The 19,225-nt window shown below is 48.2% G+C and overlaps 2 protein-coding genes across 2 annotated transcripts in view; both read right to left on the minus strand.

Annotated features, from left to right (window-relative positions):
- Window positions 1–773: 773 nt before the first annotated feature.
- Window positions 774–7,253, minus strand: LOC146191624 (FRAS1-related extracellular matrix protein 2-like). The gene is made up of 7 exons (XM_084602147.1): window positions 7,074–7,253; window positions 6,842–6,946; window positions 6,560–6,687; window positions 5,463–5,727; window positions 4,345–4,532; window positions 4,009–4,161; window positions 774–2,722 (listed from the first exon to the last, which is right to left on the minus strand). The coding sequence occupies exons 1-7, from the start codon at window positions 7,234–7,236 to the stop codon at window positions 2,231–2,233; spliced, it is 1,494 nt and encodes a 497-aa protein (XP_084458273.1). The 5' UTR covers window positions 7,237–7,253; the 3' UTR covers window positions 774–2,230.
- Window positions 7,254–12,930: 5,677 nt separating this feature from the next.
- The window catches only part of LOC146191625 (FRAS1-related extracellular matrix protein 2-like), a 166,131-nt gene continuing 159,836 nt past the window's right edge, over window positions 12,931–19,225 (minus strand). Inside the window, exons 16-19 of the mRNA XM_084600354.1 lie at window positions 18,287–18,575; window positions 14,814–14,922; window positions 13,195–13,366; window positions 12,931–13,088 (exon numbers count right to left, since the gene is read on the minus strand). Of these exons, the coding sequence (XP_084456480.1) occupies window positions 12,931–13,088; window positions 13,195–13,366; window positions 14,814–14,922; window positions 18,287–18,575 (728 nt within the window). The remainder of the gene's footprint in view (window positions 13,089–13,194; window positions 13,367–14,813; window positions 14,923–18,286; window positions 18,576–19,225) is intronic.

Genomic DNA, 19,225 nt, shown 5'->3' on the forward strand with positions numbered 1-19,225 from the left:
CCTCAACGAGAAGGGAACGAGCAGCTCGTTTTATTGCTCTCCCTTTCGGCAAAAAAAAAAAAAATAAAGCTAAGGAAATAACAAGCTCTTGAAAATACGTGCGCGTAAGAAGCGAATATTCGTTTAAACTGGAGAAAAAATTAGGAAATATTCTTCTCTAGGGAGTGCTGATTACAGTTCGAAACAGTTTCATATTCATTTTAGGCAGGTGATTCTTTTAGACAAAATAATGGAGGAGACAGTAACGTGCCATTAGTGATTCAAACCCACAGGTTAACATCCACAGGTCGTGTGCGGTGCTCACTCTGACAGATGAGTTATGGCCGGGGCACATTTTCTGTGTTCACCAGTGCTGCAGCAGCAGGCGTAAATTCGTGGAACGTCCTTTTACACGGGAAGACCGGCCGTATAGGATTGGATCCAGCATGAAAGACAACTGAGATAGAGCTGATTTACGTAGCCACGTATGCGATGAGGGCTGCAAGAACACGAACCTCCCTTTTGGGCGTCAGCTGATGAGGATGGGGAGAAGAGGGATTTGTTAAGTACGATATATGCATGAAAGAAAATATTATTCAGGACAAGCACAAGCTATGCGTGATTGCACTAACTCGCTATTTTAGGATAGTCAGTTATGGCGCGGCTCTTGTCACTCGGTGCCTTCCCATGAGTTAAAGTGAATCCATGATGCTGAAACTAAAACGTGAATCTCCCGGAGCGTAATACTTCATAGTAGACAAGAAAACTTTGTATTTCAGTGTAGACTTGCACGGTAATACCATCGTGTATTTCACATTTCAAAAATGAACAGGCAGTGCGCAGCAAACACAAACAACAGTTTTGGGATACAACTCGGGGGTGTGCATTCGCGTTCGCCGCGAATGACCACACACCTTGATGTCATCTATAAAGCACGCAATGAAACGCATGGAACACGCAGTCTGTCAAGAACAGATGACGTTGCACTTTGCAAAACTTTGTACAAAACGAGGTCCCGATCGGTGGTGACGAGATGACGTGAGGTATATGGTCACAAGCACGTTGTCCTTTTGGCACTCTTCATTCACTCGCGCACACACGCACATGTGAGGGGAGACGCAGCTTTGGGCAGAACGGTCTCTGGCACCGTCTGCAGCGTCTTGGTTATGGCACATGACCATTCGCTGCGGTGCTGGAAGCCTAGATCTTGAGACAGCAGCTGGTCCTCAGCCTGATACTTTTGGCTTCGTCGCGTGCAACAACGCTGCATGCAGTGTCTGTCAAGGTCATTGTTGGACAACGAATAACTTCATTACTACGGGTTTCAGTTTTTTATTGCTAGTTTGATTCTAGCATCTTGTCGAGATTACTGAAGAGAAAGTAAATGCACTGTAAGTTCCTCATTGTTCAAGGACACCTTAACCACTCCCCAAGTGAATCGGTGAGGTGGTGTGGGAGGAGGGGGGGGGGGGCAAAACATGGCGGAAAGCAATGAGGAATGGCATCTGCCACGCAAGGCGTTTCATGGGTTCTGAAAAGAACTTGGATTTCTTTTGTATATTGGTCCCGAATGCATTCGTGATTTTGTGGATTTTCACAGACACTGTTAGGGACAAATGTGGCAGTGCTCACGACTGCATCAAGCCACGGCTTTTGGCATATACCGACATCGGCAACAAGAGAAAAGCATGCCTCAAGCCCACATGTGAATATCTATGCTCAGCGGTCAAGGAAATCAGATTGAGAAGACTAGCTAGTCGCTGTGAGTGACACTTGGAGACATGACAGTAGCACTCGACATCACAGTCGTCGCAACTAACCTCTCGCGTCTTTTTTTTGTTTTTGTTGTTGGCAAGAGAAAAAAATGTAGACAGCAGGCAGAAATGGTGAACAAAGCGCATTTGTACAGGCAAGACGGTTGTCTCGAATGTCAAAACTGTTTGCATTAACATCGTTGAATTGCAACCGACGTTAGGAGGCGTTGATGTAAAGATTCATGGTAGGCACCTCCTGATGCATATAATCTACTTGCCTTCCCTAGCTTGTCGGCCTATGTTTTTCACACAACGGATTTCACAAATGCGAAAATGCTAACACACATAAGGCACATCTCTACACGCTGATATGTCATTTCAAAAGAGCACCGCGAGACCGTCCTGCGTCCAGTGCTCATTGCGGTAAGCATACCGCCTCAGGTATTCACAAAGAATCACCAACTCCGTCCCATCTCCGGAGTCCCGCGTGACCAGCACTACACTTCCGTCCCTGCGAACTCGGTGTTGGGCACATAACCGGAAGCACATACGCGGCTCTTTCCGGAACCGGAACAACACACTGTCACAGCGCGATCTCCCGCTGCCAGGCTCGCCGAGCTGCGTCGCTTGCGGCACACGACGACCGTGATGGCGATGCCCACAAGCAAGGCGGCCGCGAGAACGCTGCACACGACGAACCACGGCAGCTCATTGGCCGAGTCTTGTCCGCCGTCCGACCTGTAGGTCCACGTGCTCTGCAGTGCGTCCGAGAGCATGATCTGATGCATGTTGGTGCCCCGGCCGTTCTTGCCGATGCTCTCGGCCTCCACCAGCACCGAGCGTTGTGCCAGGTGGCGCAGGTTGCCTCCCTCTCCCGCCGGGAACAGTGCGTGACGCTTGCCGAACCGCCTGGCTGTGTGCACGGCGCCATTTTCTTTCGCCCGTAGCGTGTATATGCAATGGATGAACCAGAGGGTGCCTGAGGCGACCTGCAGAACGATCGTGTTTAGGGAGTCAAAAACGTGAAAACTTGGAGCTGTTAGTATATAGTGTCTTATTATGCTGAAACCCAGCAAAACAGCAAACGAATCGCTTAAAGACGCACCTTTGAATTGTTAGTGTTGATCATATCAGTAATATTTTACAGCGTAGTTCACAGCGACAGGAAGCTACTGGCGGGCATTCATTTTTGACGTCAATGACCAAAACAATATTTCATCGATGTCTTGAAGAGTACAACAGAAACTTGGTTCGGGCTAGTCGATGTACGCTTTTAGAAAGCAGCGCAAAAAGTTTAACGGACGACACATACGTGGCAATAGAGCAGTAGAGCGCCTGTCCCATCTACATCTGTGCCCTCCTTGTCCACTGTGGAAGGGTATGCTCGGCAGCTCTGCTAAAGTGATACAGAGCGACGTTTCCTGTACCGTATTCCTCCACTTTCACTGTCGCCTGCCCTGAGTGCATGGGACAGCTAACCAGAGGTTATGCCCTATAAAACTTCTAGCTTCTATTCTTCATGCTTTCTTTTCTTTTTTGATTTGCGCACAAATTCAAAAAAATGTCCTCTTTCACACAAACAAGCCGCTTAGCGTCCCACTGGCATAACTTGTGTCTGGCTGCCGTCTCCATTTTGTTTAGGGTTTAATGATCCTTGTTTACACGCTGCGATCATTCGTTCTCAATTTGGCCAGACGAGACAAAACGTGGTCATCAGATAAATAGTAGTTGAGAAGACCTTATGTCATCTTATTAACCACGTTTATGATTTGAAACACTCGCTATATTACCTGTAAATGCAACAGGGAGTCTAGACCCATCGTGGTGCTTGCACTCTTACGGGTGTGCTCCTTCGAAGCAGTGCGGCACTTTTAATGAAATTCGTGTTCAATCAATCGAACGCTTGCAGAAAGCGTCGTTCGTTGAACTATTTTGATCATCATAAGTGGTGCTAAGAATTGACAGAAGTACCCACACTACTCAACTATGGCTGCGTATGTTTAGTGTCCATGTACTTGACGACTAGAGTTATAATCAGATCACACAAGTTTTGTATTTACTTTGGCAAAGAAAAATTCTTTAATTAATTAATTATAAACGACAAAGTGCTGATTCCTCGATTTTAACTAATTTTCCTGTGTCAGCAGAAGTAATCTGTTGCTCACATCAAGTTCGGGACACCTCTCTTCCGGATTATAGCTTCACCTAATTACGTCCATGCCTTTCTCTACCGCTGAAGGGATGTAACCCAAGAGGATGAAAAAGTGGTGTCCACCTTGAAGAGCGGGTCGGCAAGGAAATGGAAGCCGTCGGTACCCGGGTCGTTCCACATGGTAGCCACTTCGTGGTCACCGTTATCCGATACTAGAGTGGCATTGAACAGAGTCCCGTGCAGTTGATCGGAGACGGTGCTAGGAGCCTCCTTGTCCTGCGCGGTTGTGGGAAAGAGGTGAACAGAGTAAGGACAATGGAATTATGATACTTTCGTTTCAGTTTTTTCTTTTTTTTTGTGCAAGGAAGCGTTACTCAGAGGAGAGTCAAACTATACATGGCTTACAGCCTATTCTCTAGGACTCTCACTCAAAAGGTCGAGGATTACAATGGCGCTTACGATGATCTTGATGACGTAACGCAGGTTGGCTGACTCCGCAATGCAGCCATAGTATTCCTGGTCAGGTTCGTAGCGCGGGATGTAGCCGTCGACTCCCGTGCAAAGGAAGCACTTCTCGATGAACAGCGCGAACGAGTGGCCCAGGCTCTGCAGTGGGCTCACCATTATCTTGCCATATATCTTGTCACCTACGGGTCAAAATAAAAACGAGAGATATGGCGCAAGAAAAATTACAGTGAGCTTCCGAGACGCTTTACACTACTCTGGTGTCAAGGCATGATGACTTTAGTCATATATAAGTTGAAATGATAACTGAGCTGTGAACAACTTAGCCTTCGTTATGCAGCAAGCCCAACTCCATGAACACGGGGGAAGGATCTGCGTGGTTCTTGGGCCCTTGAATAGCCTTTGAACTGTTCAGAACCTCTGCCAATCACGTGGAGACAATAAATACTAAAAAACATCGACTACCCTTCCAGTCCACCACAAAGTTTCGAACTTGAAGCGTCAGAGCTGTGACATATTTGTGCTAGTGCAGCAAGACCACACTGCAGCCGTGGCTTAGTGGTTAGGGCGCTCGTCTCAGCTGCGGGAGGTGGTTGGTTCGAAACACACCGCCGGACACCCACTGGTAAAACTGTGTACAAGAGTCCTCCGGCCTGGCGCCTGGCTTTCTTCGGGGGTAGAAGCTTGGGAGAAGCTCCGTAAACACCGCTGCGCCCCTCGCGGGCCAAAATCCAGTTTCGAAAGACCTCGCAGGCTACTTTAGGCAGGTCATCGTTGGCTTAGTTCTCAAATTGGACATCGAGATCTGTTGAGGTTGAATGGAACCGTGAGCCTATAGAAGTGGCTCTTATGGTGCACGATGTTGGGCTCTGAAGCCGCAGGCCCGCTTCTCAAGCCATGGGCCCTGGTAAGCCGAGCACCAGGCCGGACCATAGCTGGTGCCCATTTGATAAAACCGGTGGGTAACCGACCGGCAGTGGAAGTCGAACTGACTATCTACCGAAGCCGAGGGGGGTGCTCTGCCCGGTGCCACGGCTCCCCCGGCGATAACCGCCAGGTATGTAAACAAAGTACGCGCTATTCGCTAAGAACCACCTGTGGTTCCTGCTCACCAGGAACGAAGGAGACGTCCACGTCGTCTTCTGCGGCCTGCTGCTCTGGCCTGCGCAGCCACAGGTCTCGGCGCCGCGTGATGTGGAACTGAGTGTCCAGGGAGAAGCGCGTGGGCACCGGATCGCTCACTTGCTGGAACTGGATGGGCAGCTCGAAGGGTACCGGCTCCTGAGGCGTGCACCGCATCGGCTCCAAGAAGCGGGTGCCCTCGCGCACCGTGCACGGTACTAGATGTATGCGGTACGTTCCCGAGTAGTCCTTCACCTGCGACGCCGCGCCAGTCACCATGCACCCTTACCAAGGGCTTAATGCCTAAAGCTGCCAATATTCTTTCTGTAGAGCTTATAGCCACTTGTCTTTCCAAAAAAGTTTTCCCACCCTCACCGCACGGCCCGTCAAAGTCGAGACTGTGGAAACGTCAGTCGTTGTCACAGACTAACTGAAAAGCTATAAAAAAGAGAAAAGACAATTAATTGGCATCTCGATTTTCTTAAATATGAAGTAAACGGAAGCGGCACCCCTAGAGAAGGAAAGGAGGGTTTAATCGTAAAGGAAAACATATGGTATGACACGGGCTCATTTATGGATACATGTGCGGGGTAAAATGTGCTATGTAGTATGGTTGTTAGAAACCAAGCCGAAATATTGCTGCATAAAATGGATGTGCATTCAGTTATGCTCACACGGCGTTTCATGTGCGGACCCAGGTTTGAGAAAAATTGAATAGTGCGAAGAGAGTAAGAGCGGAAGCCTTGCCGTGCTCGTTTGCTTGATATCACGTCTTTGCCACTGCACAGACGTCCCACTCCAGCTTGCAATATGGCTCGTTACAAAGCTGCCGCTAAATTTCTTCGGTCATGGTTATTTATATCCTACATACTGTTCAATGCATCACCGTTGGTGGCTTGGAATGTGGACAGCCTCTGCTTTCAGTAGCTATGGGTTTTCAATCTCTGTTCACTTCAGGAAAGATCTCTAGGCAGCCACTATAATCATTTAGGCATATTCGTATCAGTCTAGATGTCCAGCTGGTTCAGAAAAGAATCAAAGATTGATGCAAGCAAGGAGCAGAAATCTATGCGAGGGCTTGACTTACAGCAACGTCCGAGATGAATTCCCACTCCTGCTGAGCTTCGTTGTACGTAGCGTCTCTCCGTATAAGTTTGAGTGTGAAAGTGATGTCGGGCTGCTCTTCAGACGTGACATAGGACATCTTCTTGAATTCTGAGACCATGTAAAGAAAAAAGAATGATTAAAATCGTTTACGCATTGAATCTTTGTGACAAGTGTACCCTTAAAAATAAAAAAAAATGTATAGGTTTCATCTATCTTTGCATTGAAGGTTATTTTCCCGAAATGAAGAACGGAGTAAATTTACCTCTGCTTTCGAGAATATACTGCCCATGAAATCCGGCCACCGTTCGAAACCGTACGACTAGCTGTCCGTGGTCGTTGATTCTCATCTGGGTCGGATATATGCTTCCTGGGGAGAGAGGAACAACAAGAAGTGGTCTCATTTATACCTTTGTGCAGTGTGTTAGCAAGGCACGGCAGGATTAACTAAAGCGAAGTAATGAAGCGTTGAAACGAACCCGGTCATGTGTACTGACCGTTAAGGTGAGAGTCTAGGTACGTGGAGATGCCGTGGTCCCAAAGGATGGCCGTGTTATAGACGAAGCTGATCTTGAGTTCGGTCACCATGTCGCTGTGTTGCCAGCCGCCTGTGGCAGCAGTCGAGTGAAGTACGTAGGACACGTACAGGGGTACCGACATGGATACGTACGACTGCACCAGGTTCAGCGCCTGCGCATTTGACATCAGTCAATCAGCATGCATGGTAATGTCTCGCTGAGTCTCAAGAAAAAAGAAACCGGCCCCTTTGAGCACATAGTAGCTGACCCTTTGTAAGCTGTGTTCCAAAGGGTGGAAGTGGCTTTGCCGGAATTTCGTTGTCGTTGCTGCTACTGCGTAAGCATGCTCGAATTTTAACTGAACACTAGTATATTATTCCGGCTCGAAAAACCACAGCATCGCGATACAAAATAATATTCACCGGTCATCTGTGCACCGGCTTAGCGGCATGACTGTTGTGACCCGTATCGAAGAGGATAAGCTGACTGGGAAGGGGAAAAATTGCACAAGAACTATAAACTAGACTATTTTCGCGAGAGCCTAAATCTCGCATTTTCCGTAAACCGCACCTACCTCGCAAAAGAATAGGTCCTGCGAGCAATTTTGCCTAAATGGCAGTGAGAATTAAAAGGAAAGACTGCCGATTTATTCATCTCCTCGCGAAAGCCGTTGTGGCCTTTTCGAGTCATATATTCTGTATGGGCGTCGTGCCGCTTTGTAGAAACATGTTACTCAACCCGGACTGTAGTGAAATTAATTCCAGACGCATTTAATTAATTAAAAAAGTTCTTTTTCAGAAATGATAGCTATTAGTGTGTTTCCTTATATACTGATGACGTTCTACCGTGTCCGGCGTCGCGAAAGTGGAACACCATCAAGCTGTGCGCCACTTTCAAGCGTGTTCAATTTCAGAAAGCTTGCTCACGTCTAGAGAAAAGGGTAGCACTCATGGTGAAGTCCATTTTGTTTAGCGCCCGTGAAACTTTGACACCACTTTTTGAGCTCGAGAAAAAAAAAATATATAGGGACACTTAGTCATCTTAAGAAAGGAATGTAGCAGCATTGGAGGCAACGTTGTTGCTATGAGGGTTCCTTTCATTGCATCCTGATGTGCTCGCTGTCGCTCTTCATTGTTTCCTTAAAAACACTTCTAGCAGGCTCTGGATCCAACCCACTCCCGCCGCTTTCGGCATCTGCAGACTTGCCCATGTCACATCATTTCATGACGTCACAAACATCAGTGACCAATCAGCGCTCGGCCATGTCACCTTAACCGCCACCTGCCGGAGTCCTTGCCAAGTCTGCCATGTAATGTAGAGTCGTGAGCAAAAGTTGTATACAACACTCGGCCGGTGGCGGAGCTCATGAAAACTGCATGGAGGAGGAGGAAAAACTTTATTTGCAGAAGAATTCGAGGCACGCAGGCCTCCTGGGTCTCCGCACGACCCCACTCACGATCTAAACGTTCATATTATGTTTATCCATGACGTATGCGGCCCGGCTGACGACGATCTTCTGCCTGGCCGGGTCCGCTGATCGCAGTGAGGTCTCCCAGTCCTCCCAGGTTCGGAGAGGCACCGGCCCGGCGGGGGGAGGAGACGCCGGGCAGGATAAAAGAATGTGGGTAAGAGTGGCCTTGGGGTGGGAGCACAAAGTGCATAGGGGGGATACCGGCTGAAATTTCGAAAGTAGAGCTGGTGTCGGTAGAGTTCGTGTCTGTAGACGACGCCAGATTGACTGTTCTCTGATAGTGAGGGATGGGTGGGGTGACGGATAGATGAGGCGCTCAGCGCGGGAGTTTGCGGTGAACTCAGCAAACGAGTGCATACGATCCTTCGAGAAATCCCCCATGAGGTCCGCCTGTGCCCGGTTTCTAGACCCTCGGGCTAAGGAGTCGGCAGCCTCGTTGCCGGGATTTCCCGAGTGCGCAGGCACCCAGATGAGCTCAATCCGTCGGGGGAGGTGGGAGGTGGGCATGTGCAGCAAGCGGTGCGCCGGAGGATGAACCCGGCCCCTGGCATAATTTAGAATGGCAGTTTTTGAATCACTGAGTATGTAACTGGCATCGGTGTATGCCAGAGCAATAGCTATAGCGGTCTCCTCGGCTTCTTCAGGGGTCGTGCCTGAAGGAAGCTCAATAGTTAAGGGGGAAATGTGGGGGTTGTGGACAACTGCAGTGGCTCCGCTCTCATCGCAGGCGGCATCTACCCAAACGGCATCGGGCTCATTCCCGTACCATTTGTGGAGCGCTGCCGCGCGCGCCTTCCTGCGACCTTGGTCATAGTGGGGGTGCATGTTCCGCGGTAATGGTTTGACATAGATTGAAGTGTAAATTTGGCTAGGGAGTGTTAATAGGGATGAATTGTTTGCAGGAATAGTGATGCCTAGCTTAGTGAGTATATGTCGCCCGGTAGTTGTAGCAGCTAATCTGAGGTATTGTGCTTGTAAATGGGCCTCTCGAAGTTCATGTATGGTATTATGGACTCCAAGTTCGAGTAGTCTCTCGTTACTAGTGCTTTTCGGTAATTTAAGTGCTGCCTTTGTTGCTTGCCGAATTAATGAGTCTATTTGGTGGACCTCACTGCATGATAGTTTGAGGTATGGTGTAGCATAAAGAATTCTGCTGAGGGTATAGGCGTGCACTACTCGAAGTGTGTCCGCCTCTCGAAGCCCATGTGCGCGTCCTGTCACCCTTTTTATGATTTGTGTGGTGTTTGCAACGGCCTTTTTGAGCCGCTTAATTGTGTCGATGTTCTTTCCATCCTGTTGCAGGTATAGTCCCAGAATGCGGATGGTATGAACCTGTGGTACTTGTCTTCCCTGAATTCGAATTTCTATGGGACTTTGGTAGGTCCGTCCTTTAGGGGGTATGATTAGTAATTCTGATTTTTCTGGGGAGCACTCTAATCCGATTGTTGCGGTAAGCTTGACTATCGTGTCTGCTGCTGTTTGTAGCGTGTCTTCGATTTCACCGTCTGATCCGTGTGTTGTCCAGAGTGTGATGTCATCGGCGTATATGGTGTGACCGAGGTGAGGGATTTTCTGTAGTTCTGCGGTTAAGGGGATAAGGGTAATGTTGAACAGAAACGGGGAAAGAACGGAGCCTTGCGGCGTCCCCACGTTGGCAAGCGTGTACGGTGAGGTGTGGAGATTGTCGATGTGAAGTGTGGCTGTCCTGTGCTGAAGGAAGGCTCTTATGTAGTTGTAAACCCTAGGACCAGTTTGAATGTTAGTGAGTGCCTGTAGGATTGCTGTGTGTTGTACATTATCAAACGCTTTTTTGAGATCTATTGCTAGTATCGCCTTAGTATGCGTTGGTATATGTGGGTCAAGCACTGCTGACGTTAGCTGCAGCATAGCGTCCTGCGTAGATAGACGGGGCCTGAAACCGAGCATTGAGTGCGGGTATTGGTCCGTGTCATCCATGTATGCAGTTAGCCGAGCTAGTATAACCTGTTCAAAGAGTTTTCCTAAGTTTGAGGTGAGCGATATTGGGCGCATATTCGCTGGGGAAATTGGCTTATTGGGTTTTGGTATGAGAATTACTTTCCCGTGTGTCCATTCTGCTGGGAGTGTCCCTTCTTCCCAGTGTTTGTTATAGAGGTCCGTTAGTTGCTCCAATGATTTATCATCTAGATTTCTTAGCGCCGCATTTGAAACCTGATCTTCGCCTGGCGTTGTGTTCTTGAGCTTGTGAAGTGCTGCCCGTATTTCTGACGTCGTTATTGCAGCATCTAATATATCATTTGGTCCTCCTGCATAGGAGGGAAGGGATTGTGGTTGACCCGGGGTGGTGTGCATATGCTTTAGAGTAGCTAGTAGGGCATCTGTGTCATCTCTGTGTTGATGGGTTAGTCTAGCTATTATGTTTCGTGTATATGTCTTGCTCTGGGTTGGGTCCAGAAGGTGCCGAAGTAGGTGCCATGCACGCTTTGTGGTGAGATTTCCTTTTAGCCCTTCACATATTTGTGTCCAATTCTGCTGAAACAATTGCGCTCCATAGTCTTCAATTTGGGTGGCCAGATCATTAATCTTCTGCTTAAGTTTGCGGTTGTGCTTCTGTGTGGCATACCGTTTATTTAAACTACGGTGGGCCTCAAGTAAATGCGCCATTCTGGCATCTAACGTTGGCACATCTTCGTTTGTATCAATGATCTGCGTATTATTTTCCTGGTCCTGAAGTAGTTGTCGCACCCATTGCCTTAATTCTATGTTGTCTTCAGCAGGGGTGTTTTGTCGTTGTTTTCGAAAATTTTCCCAGTTCACCAAACGATGCTTATATGTATTTGGCGTGCACTGTGGTCCCTCAAGGGTTAGGGCGATGATATAATGATCGCTGCCTAATGTGTGTCCGGTTCGTTCCCATTTCAGGTGCGGGATGTGTCTGCCGAGCGTGAGATCTGGGCTGGTATCCATAATACCAACTGTACCCTGTCTGGTGGGCATTTCAAAATCATTATGTACGGATAGCTGTGACTGCTGTATCTGATTGTACAGAACCTCTCCTCTGCTGTTTGTACGGCTGTATCCCCAATCAGCGTGTGCGCAGTTTAGGTCCCCCGCTATTAATAAAGGTGTTTTCTTGGCTTCCTTTGCTATTGTCCTAATTAGATTCGCGCAACGAGATGCGGGGCTACTAGGAGGGTTGTATATATTGGAGACTATTAATGATTCTTTAGTAACATCATTCGGTATAATTTCTACGGTAATGTGTGCTACCTCGTGTGTATAGTCGTGTATTGTGTGTCTGAGTGTGCGTCTGATGTAGGTTGTAACCACGGGCTTGTCCACGCTAGGTGCATGGTATGCTGTATATCCTGGTATGTTGAGTGCTATACGAGTTTCTTGTAGAAGTATAAGGTCTGGGGGTGACGAGTTGCTAGTAATGAGTTGCACTAGAGGATCCCGCTTTCGCTTAATGCTCCGGCAGTTCCAATGCCAGATTATTAGTGGGTTGTTGTTGCCCTTAAGAATTGGAGGATTAGCTGCCATCATGCTGCACTTGGGGTGCTACGGAGGGGGGTATTGGTGGTTGGATAGAGGGATAGCTTGGTGGGTGGATAGAGGGATGGCTTGGGAAGAGAGAAGTGGGGGATGGTTGGAGAGGGAGTGAGGATGAGCTGCCATCATGCTGCACTTGGGGTGCTACGGAGGGGGGTATTGGTGGTTGGATAGAGGGATGGCTTGGGAAGGAAGAAGTGGGGGATGGTTGGATGGGGAGTGTAGCCAATCTGGCGTCAACTACGTTCATTATGCGGGTAATTGCCCCCTCTACCATCGTTTCTACTTTAACAGTTAGATGGTCACAGAATGTGTTTAGCCGCGCCTCTAGCTGGGCCGTTAGGGTTTGGAATCGTTCTTCCATTTTTTGCTGGAAGAGTTCGAATTTTGCTTGAAATTTCGCCTCTAAGCGGGCTTCTAGTTCAGCTAGAGGATCGGTGTCGCTGTTTGACTCTATGCGTTTCTTTTTAGGCGGGGGAGTAGCAGGAGGGGATGGAGTTTGGGTGGTTAGGGGGGTGGTGGGAGGAGGAACATTTGAGTTGGTATCTGGGTGCAATGAAGGAGATAAGGTCGAGGATGAGTGGGAGAGGTGTTGCTGTAGGCGTCTTACCTCCTCCCTGAGCCGGGCCATCTCCTCCGCCTGACTGTCTGGAGTGCGGGCGACCCTTTCTGCCCACGTGATTCCCATGCGCTTCTCGTCAGTTGTGTCGTCTTGACGCGTCCGTCGTGAAGAGCGTTCTCTGGAAGCGCTTCCACTGAGGCGAGGCTGTCCAACGGAATCTCTGTGCCGGGGCCGTGTCACGCGTTGCTTTGCCTTGCACCATCCTGTTCCCGTTAAGTGTTCACCACCACACAGTATACACTGGGGGATGCAGAGTCCCTCATGGTCCGCTCCATGGTCGACGCCACATCTTGGGCATTTTGATTGCTTCGGATGCGGGCAAACATCGTAGCGATGACCCGGTTGCCGGCAGTTGGTGCAGCCCTCTGGCCTTGAACGGTATGGTGTACACAGGTGTACACCGCCAAAGTAAATTAGTTTCCGGGGAAGTGGGCCTTGTGCGAAAATCACTAGAATAGACTTAGTGCGTCCCATACGACGAGCGGCTACAATGTCCGCATCTGGGTTTCGTCTTTTGAGATCTTGAACGATTTCTTGGTCTGCTTCGTTCCAAAAGGCATTCGTAATGACGCCTCGGACAGCGTCCGATGCTGGCGCTATGTACGCAGTGACTGCGTACTCCTTGCAGGCGTGCGTTATAATCTTCACCTGCGCCAGTTGAAGTGCGGCCTCTTTGCTTGTTGTGGCCATCGTGCAAGTGTTGTTACTTGGATGGATGCGTAGCTGGACATGATCTCCCAGTGGTGTGTTGGCTGCTGCACAAATACTTCGGAGCAGTTGCTGTGGCTGCACTGTGGGGAGATATAACCCTCCTTGTGAGCGGAAGATGACCTTGTATGCTTGATGAGGTAGTGGCGCTACTTGTCTGTTGCGGCGTTCAACAATCCTTGTGGCGCGCAACTGCGTTCCGTTGGGTTTGTACGTCGGTCTCCACGCGGACGCTGACGACGACGCGGGTCCCGCGTTGTCTGCTTGGTTGCGTGATGTTTCTTTTTTTCTGGTAGGTACTGAGCACGTTAGTCCATTCTGAAGGATTAAAGTCTCCCTCTTTGAGGGTCTGACCCTCAACTTGCACTTGCATTGTGCACGGCGGTACGGTGGCAATCCAAAGCGCTAGGCTTAGCGCGGCGGCAGTGCCGCTTGAGTCGCTTTCGGACGGTTCTCGATATTTTGGCTGGAGCTAGGGGAACCAAAATTGGTGGGAGTAACCCACTCACCTTCTGCTCGTAGTGGTGCAGTTTCACGTCCGTACCTGGTCCCTTAATTCTGTAGCGAGCAAGGTTTCGCGGAGCCGTGCTGAGGTGCGTCCGCTCTTCTTGGCCCCCTAGCGGCCTCTCCCCGAAAACTGCATGCCAATTTCATGTAGCAACAGATATCTGGGATCGGAACAATAGTGGCACTGCCCCATTTTATCCACATGCCTGTGTCACTGTCGCTGTTTCGTGCGCTGTCGCTAGGCGGCATTTTTATGCATTTTCCCCGAGCTCTGTCACTGGCTGAGTGTTGTATAGCACTTTTGCTCACGACTGTACATCGTCACACACCTCGTAGACAAAGCAGTGGTCTGGTCATCCGACCTGTTTACCTGATTGCTGGGTTGGTTAAGAAGTTGATGACGTCATAAGATCACGTGACCTCTGTAGAGTGATCAGAAAATTTTATTACGGAGAACTCCAACGCTGTTGCAATAATAGGCCATTCAGAGTACACTTTGCAATGAATATTTACTTCTGCGCATGTCTCGCAGCACAGCCCGGGTACTTTCAGTCGAAACTTCGTGGCTGAAATTTTTTTCTGTGCATGCGCTGCAGCGTGTGAGTGCGGACGCCTTTCTTGGAGGACACTTTCTTTTAGTTTTATTATATAAGCATACGCATTCATGAGCACCACAGAATATTCAAGCTTTCTTAAGCGACTTTTCGCTTATATTAGAAACTCGTATACGTGAGGTTTATTCACCTTTGCAAGCAGCTTGAGTTCGTTCATGCGCGCGCGAATCAATAAATAAACTACAAGCATACTGTCAGGGCTCTTGTTGATAAGAATCCTGGCATATTGTCACTAAGCATACAGCAGGTAGGAAGCATACACTTGCCTGTCCATCATGATTAATGGAACCACCGCAATCGGAAACCAGCTCTGAAAGAGTGTAGTAGGCTGTCCAGTTCCACATGCAGGACTCAAGATCCAAGCTCTTGTAGAATCTGCGATGAGACAAAAAAACAAAAACGCAGCATTGTTCGAGAAAAGTACGAGCACTAGCAGGAGAAACACTCTGTGCAGTTGAATTTAAGGCTGAATTGGTTTCAATACTTATTGTGACCAGTTCCAAGAGAAGAGAATTGCATGGTTAAAGTAGCTAGATGTGTTTCAATATCTCTTCCAGGCTCTGCGAGGCTACAGGCGCGATTGGAACGTTGCAACTGCAAAGAAGTACAGTAAGAAAAGAAAAGAAAAAAACGTTGTATTGCGCCCTTTTCATTTCTTTGCAGAAAAAAACCTACCTTTCGCTATCCTAGGCTCCGATGCCTTATATGTCCTACCGATGAATGACATTCTCGTCTGCTATTTTCGCAAATTCTTTTTAATGTCACTGCCACCAGCAGGCTACAATACATAGCCTTCACGCGGATGTCATGCCGGGTGGAAGATACAGTGTCATTTCGCAGTAGAGAACGCTAGCATTTTTGTATCGTTATGCTGCTATGTGCAATATTTTACGTCATTTGAACTCTGCCCCTTATTAAATAAGGATGAGGACTCGTAGAGCGTACTCTGAACTCAACGGCTTTTTTGCATTTGCACCAGTTTCTCTTTTACATTCGTCAACACATGAGCGGATACTCATCGGTGATTGAGGTACGACTCAAATTTACAGGATGAACCAAGGAGCAATCTTTAAACTTGACTCCTGTAGGTGCGCTCTGCGATTGGTTCTTCGTGGTCGCGTAAATGACCCTTATGACGTCATCATTATGTCGACTAAGCAGGGGCAGGAGATTGCGCCTCTCAGTGCGGCAGGGTTTTCGAGTGACTATGTGCTATCGCGATAACGCGTCCCTTCGCTGCAGTCTTCAAGATTAGCGCTCACCAGTGTTGATCGAAGTACCACTAACGGAAATAGTAGGCACTGAAAAGTCGTTAAAATGTGAAGTACCCACTCTCAGATTGTCCTAAAAGCGCCGATTCGCGCTCTTTGATTTGACAGCACCGGGTTGTACTTGCGAGACAGAAATGAAATATCCGCATTTACGCTGATTTGCGTAAAGCCGGCATTCTCCCCGAGGTCCCAACTGAGGCCCCGTCTGCTTCTTCATTCTAGCACTTCTCCACTGCTACTGCCAGAAACGAAGTTCCTTTCATTCTCTGCCATTTTTAAATGCACACATTTCTTTCTAACCGAACATTGGTAAGTATGGATAAGTCCGTGTGTCCTGTCAACATATTTCTCACCAGCATCTATGCAGAGTTTTTTTTTAAATAGTAATTTCATTACTAATTAATTTTCTGAAAATCGAGTAAATGTTAATAAATCGCATAACCCGTGGACCCGTTGCAAAACGCTGAAAATCAGCTTCTCTGCGTATCAAAAACCGCTTCGCCATGGCCGCCAAAACCGTTCGGGGAGCTGAAACTCGATGCAAGGCTGGAGACATTTATTTTGACAGTAATTCCCCGTCAATTGCGTCCATGCCTCTACCTGCCTTTAATTGCAGTCGCGGTGATTAGGAGCGCCTCTGCAAAGTCATTGCTCCCCAGGTACCGTTCACGCTCTCTGCGTTGCAAATGCGAAATAATGTGTCTCCCTGTTATGGCGCACGGCATAAGGCTTTGTTTGGATTGGTTTGTAGGGTTTAATTCCCCAAAGCGACTCAGGCTATGAGAGATGCCTCCGGAAATTTCGACCATTTGGGGTTCTTTAACGTGCTATGACATCGCACAACACATGGACGCCACTCCGTTTCGCCTCCATGGAAACGCAGCCGCCTGCGGTCGGGTTTGAACCCAAGTTCTTCGGTACAGTAGTCGGGTGTCGTAACCACTGCGCCACCGCGGCGGGGCGGCATGACGCTTGGAATAGAAGTATTAAGCACTGCACCAAACTTCTTTTCCTACGAAGGGTCGCATCGCTATGGTAAAGGGGTTTCGTTATGCAGTGACGCTTACTAACGGTGTTTGGCAAAGGGTCTATTACTGCTCACGAAAAATGGCGACATTATATTGCAAATGCATTTAAAATATGTATTGCTCTATTTGCTTATGACTATGTTTCTGGCCAAAGGCCTTAAAAGAATATAAGATTTCTTTTCTTTTTCACCGCATTAACAAATGAGCTTCAAAGGAAGCCTTGATAATCTTGCCCGGGTTTGGACAGAGTGTTTCTGGTGCTGGTGCATGATCCCTCTGCTGATGCATATGAGGGCAACCAATTGTTGTACAGAAAACCTTTTTCAGCCTCTGGATACTACTCATTCGTGAAAACCACTGAATTTGCTCTTCATCCTGGGAAAAATTTAGTCGTTCGATGCACCATGTCCTTGCGCAATGTTGATGTTCAAGAATTGTCTCTGTCTGCATCACTCGAGTGCGCTCAATAGATTTCTTATTCAAAGTGTCGTTTTTATAGAGACAGCGGCACCCAGTGCGCCTGGCGCGTCAGTAACAGTAGAGTTTGAAAGTGATATATTTTCGGGACTGTCCACCACGCCCTTCAAGTCAAGGCAGCCTCGGTAACTCTCTTTGAAAGCAAAGGGGTTAAAATATGAAAACATCATGTTTTTTTCTTATATGAAACGCGCGAGCTATTATGTCTTCCTCCGACTAAACCTGGCCAGTATCCTCCTCCGCTACCTCTCCATTTCTTTATTTCCTGCCTGTATCTCGGGTCGGTAAAGGAATAAGACTGTGTAAATGGAACAAAGAACGAAGAAAACAGAAAGAAAGGCAGCCAGACACTCGCTGCTTTCACGGCGCTCAAGGCACAAATATGCGGCGAACCCAACGCCTTGGTGCCCAGCGGTGTGTGCAGCGCTCGAAGTCTTTGAAGAAGGTTATTTATTGATTCGGCGGTGCCAGAAATAATGGCAGCTCATGCTTGGCAATTCCTGCATTATACGTGTTTCCGACTGTGTCATCACGCCTCAATCGGGTACTGATGTGCTTTGGCCGACGTAACCTTGGGAGTGCCTCTGCGCGCCCTCCTGACTCGTCTAGAACTGTCATGAACGCCACCTGCCGCTTCGGCGTTACAAGCACAGCCTTGCATCTTACTGCTTGCTAGAAGCACATAACGCCTGCTTGTATGTCTGGCACCTGTACACCCACGGGAAACGACTAGACTATCGCCATGCTTCGGTCCATCTTTCCAGGTGCCCTACCCGGCATACAAGACACCAAAAATCTGCTGGCACAAAGAGCAGTTGCCCATTTTTAATAAAGTAATTTAGTACAATATAAAATTACTAAACCAAAAAAAGAAATGCATTACATTACAAACAACTGATACCTTGCCTTCTCACAAGCACAAAGCTGTTCCGATGAGGTAATGAGTCCTTGCACCCGGCTCACCTGAGTGTTGACTCGCCACGCATCGGCCCGCTGTATTGGTAGGGTTCGGCAGAGTCGGGCGAAAGGCGCTGGTCGACTGTGTTGTTGGTGACGAATCCGAGCTGGGTGAAGGCTTCCGAGGCGTCAACTAGGTTCGAACAGCGATGCAGCCCAACACGCAAGCTGCTTGGACTGAGCGCGAACTCCAGGTTGGACAAGGGACGAGTTGAGATGGCTGGCAGCAGGCCGTCCCGGTGCGGCACCAGTACCGTGATCTGGATGCGATTTGGAGCACGCGGGTCGGCCGTACCTGAACCGCGCAAAGCGGGAAAGGAGAGCGTATGTGATGAGAGTATAGGTTAGACGTCTGTGCGAGTATTGTTTGCATTACTGTTCGACGACGAAAGCCGAAGAAACTGCGAAAAGTAGAACCTTGTGATTTGAAGGACTGCAGTTTGAGGCCGAAACCGAATACAGTACAGAAAGTTCAGTTCTGGTTGGTGCTTGCATGACTAATACTGGTGGCCTGCGCAATTTTCTTCAACTTGGTTCTCTTTACCTTAGAAGGTGAGAATGCCTTCTAGTGAAGTAATGATAATTCATCTTCTTCGCTTTTGTTCTAGTATTTACAGCACAGCTGTTAATAGATCGCACCGACTAGATCTGCTAACGGTGGTGTATAGTACGGCTGGTCACGTGACCTTCACGCCGTGAGGTCACCACGAGCAAAGGGGAGGAAAAAGTGCAAATTTACAAATCACAAAATTGTAAATTATGAAAACTCGGCAGAGGCACTTGAAAACAGATTACGTGTGTGAATACAAGAACATATCATGGTCTCGCGGGTGAAATGTTTTTGAATAAATTTTTCGACATGTATTCAATTTTTCCTTCTCGTGTTGTATCCAATGTGTTTTTGCGTATTCCATGTAGATTGTTATGCTTCAAGTGGCATCTGGG

Source organism: Amblyomma maculatum, chromosome 4, assembly GCF_055883805.1.
Source record: "Amblyomma maculatum isolate TAMU_Amacu chromosome 4, ASM5588380v1, whole genome shotgun sequence".
NCBI lineage: Eukaryota > Metazoa > Arthropoda > Arachnida > Ixodida > Ixodidae > Amblyomma > Amblyomma maculatum.

Bases quoted from the DNA above. Each gene is read 5' to 3' on its own strand.
- LOC146191624 (XM_084602147.1), bottom strand. From the start codon at position 7,236: ATGTCGGTACCCCTGTACGTGTCCTACGTACTTCACTCGACTGCTGCC. The intron at 6,688-6,841 runs GTAAATTTACTC...ACATGGTCTCAG, and splicing joins GTATATTCTCGAAAGCAGAG to AATTCAAGAAGATGTCCTAT. The intron at 4,533-5,462 runs GTGAGCAGGAAC...TTTGACCCGTAG, and splicing joins GGACGTCTCCTTCGTTCCTG to GTGACAAGATATATGGCAAG.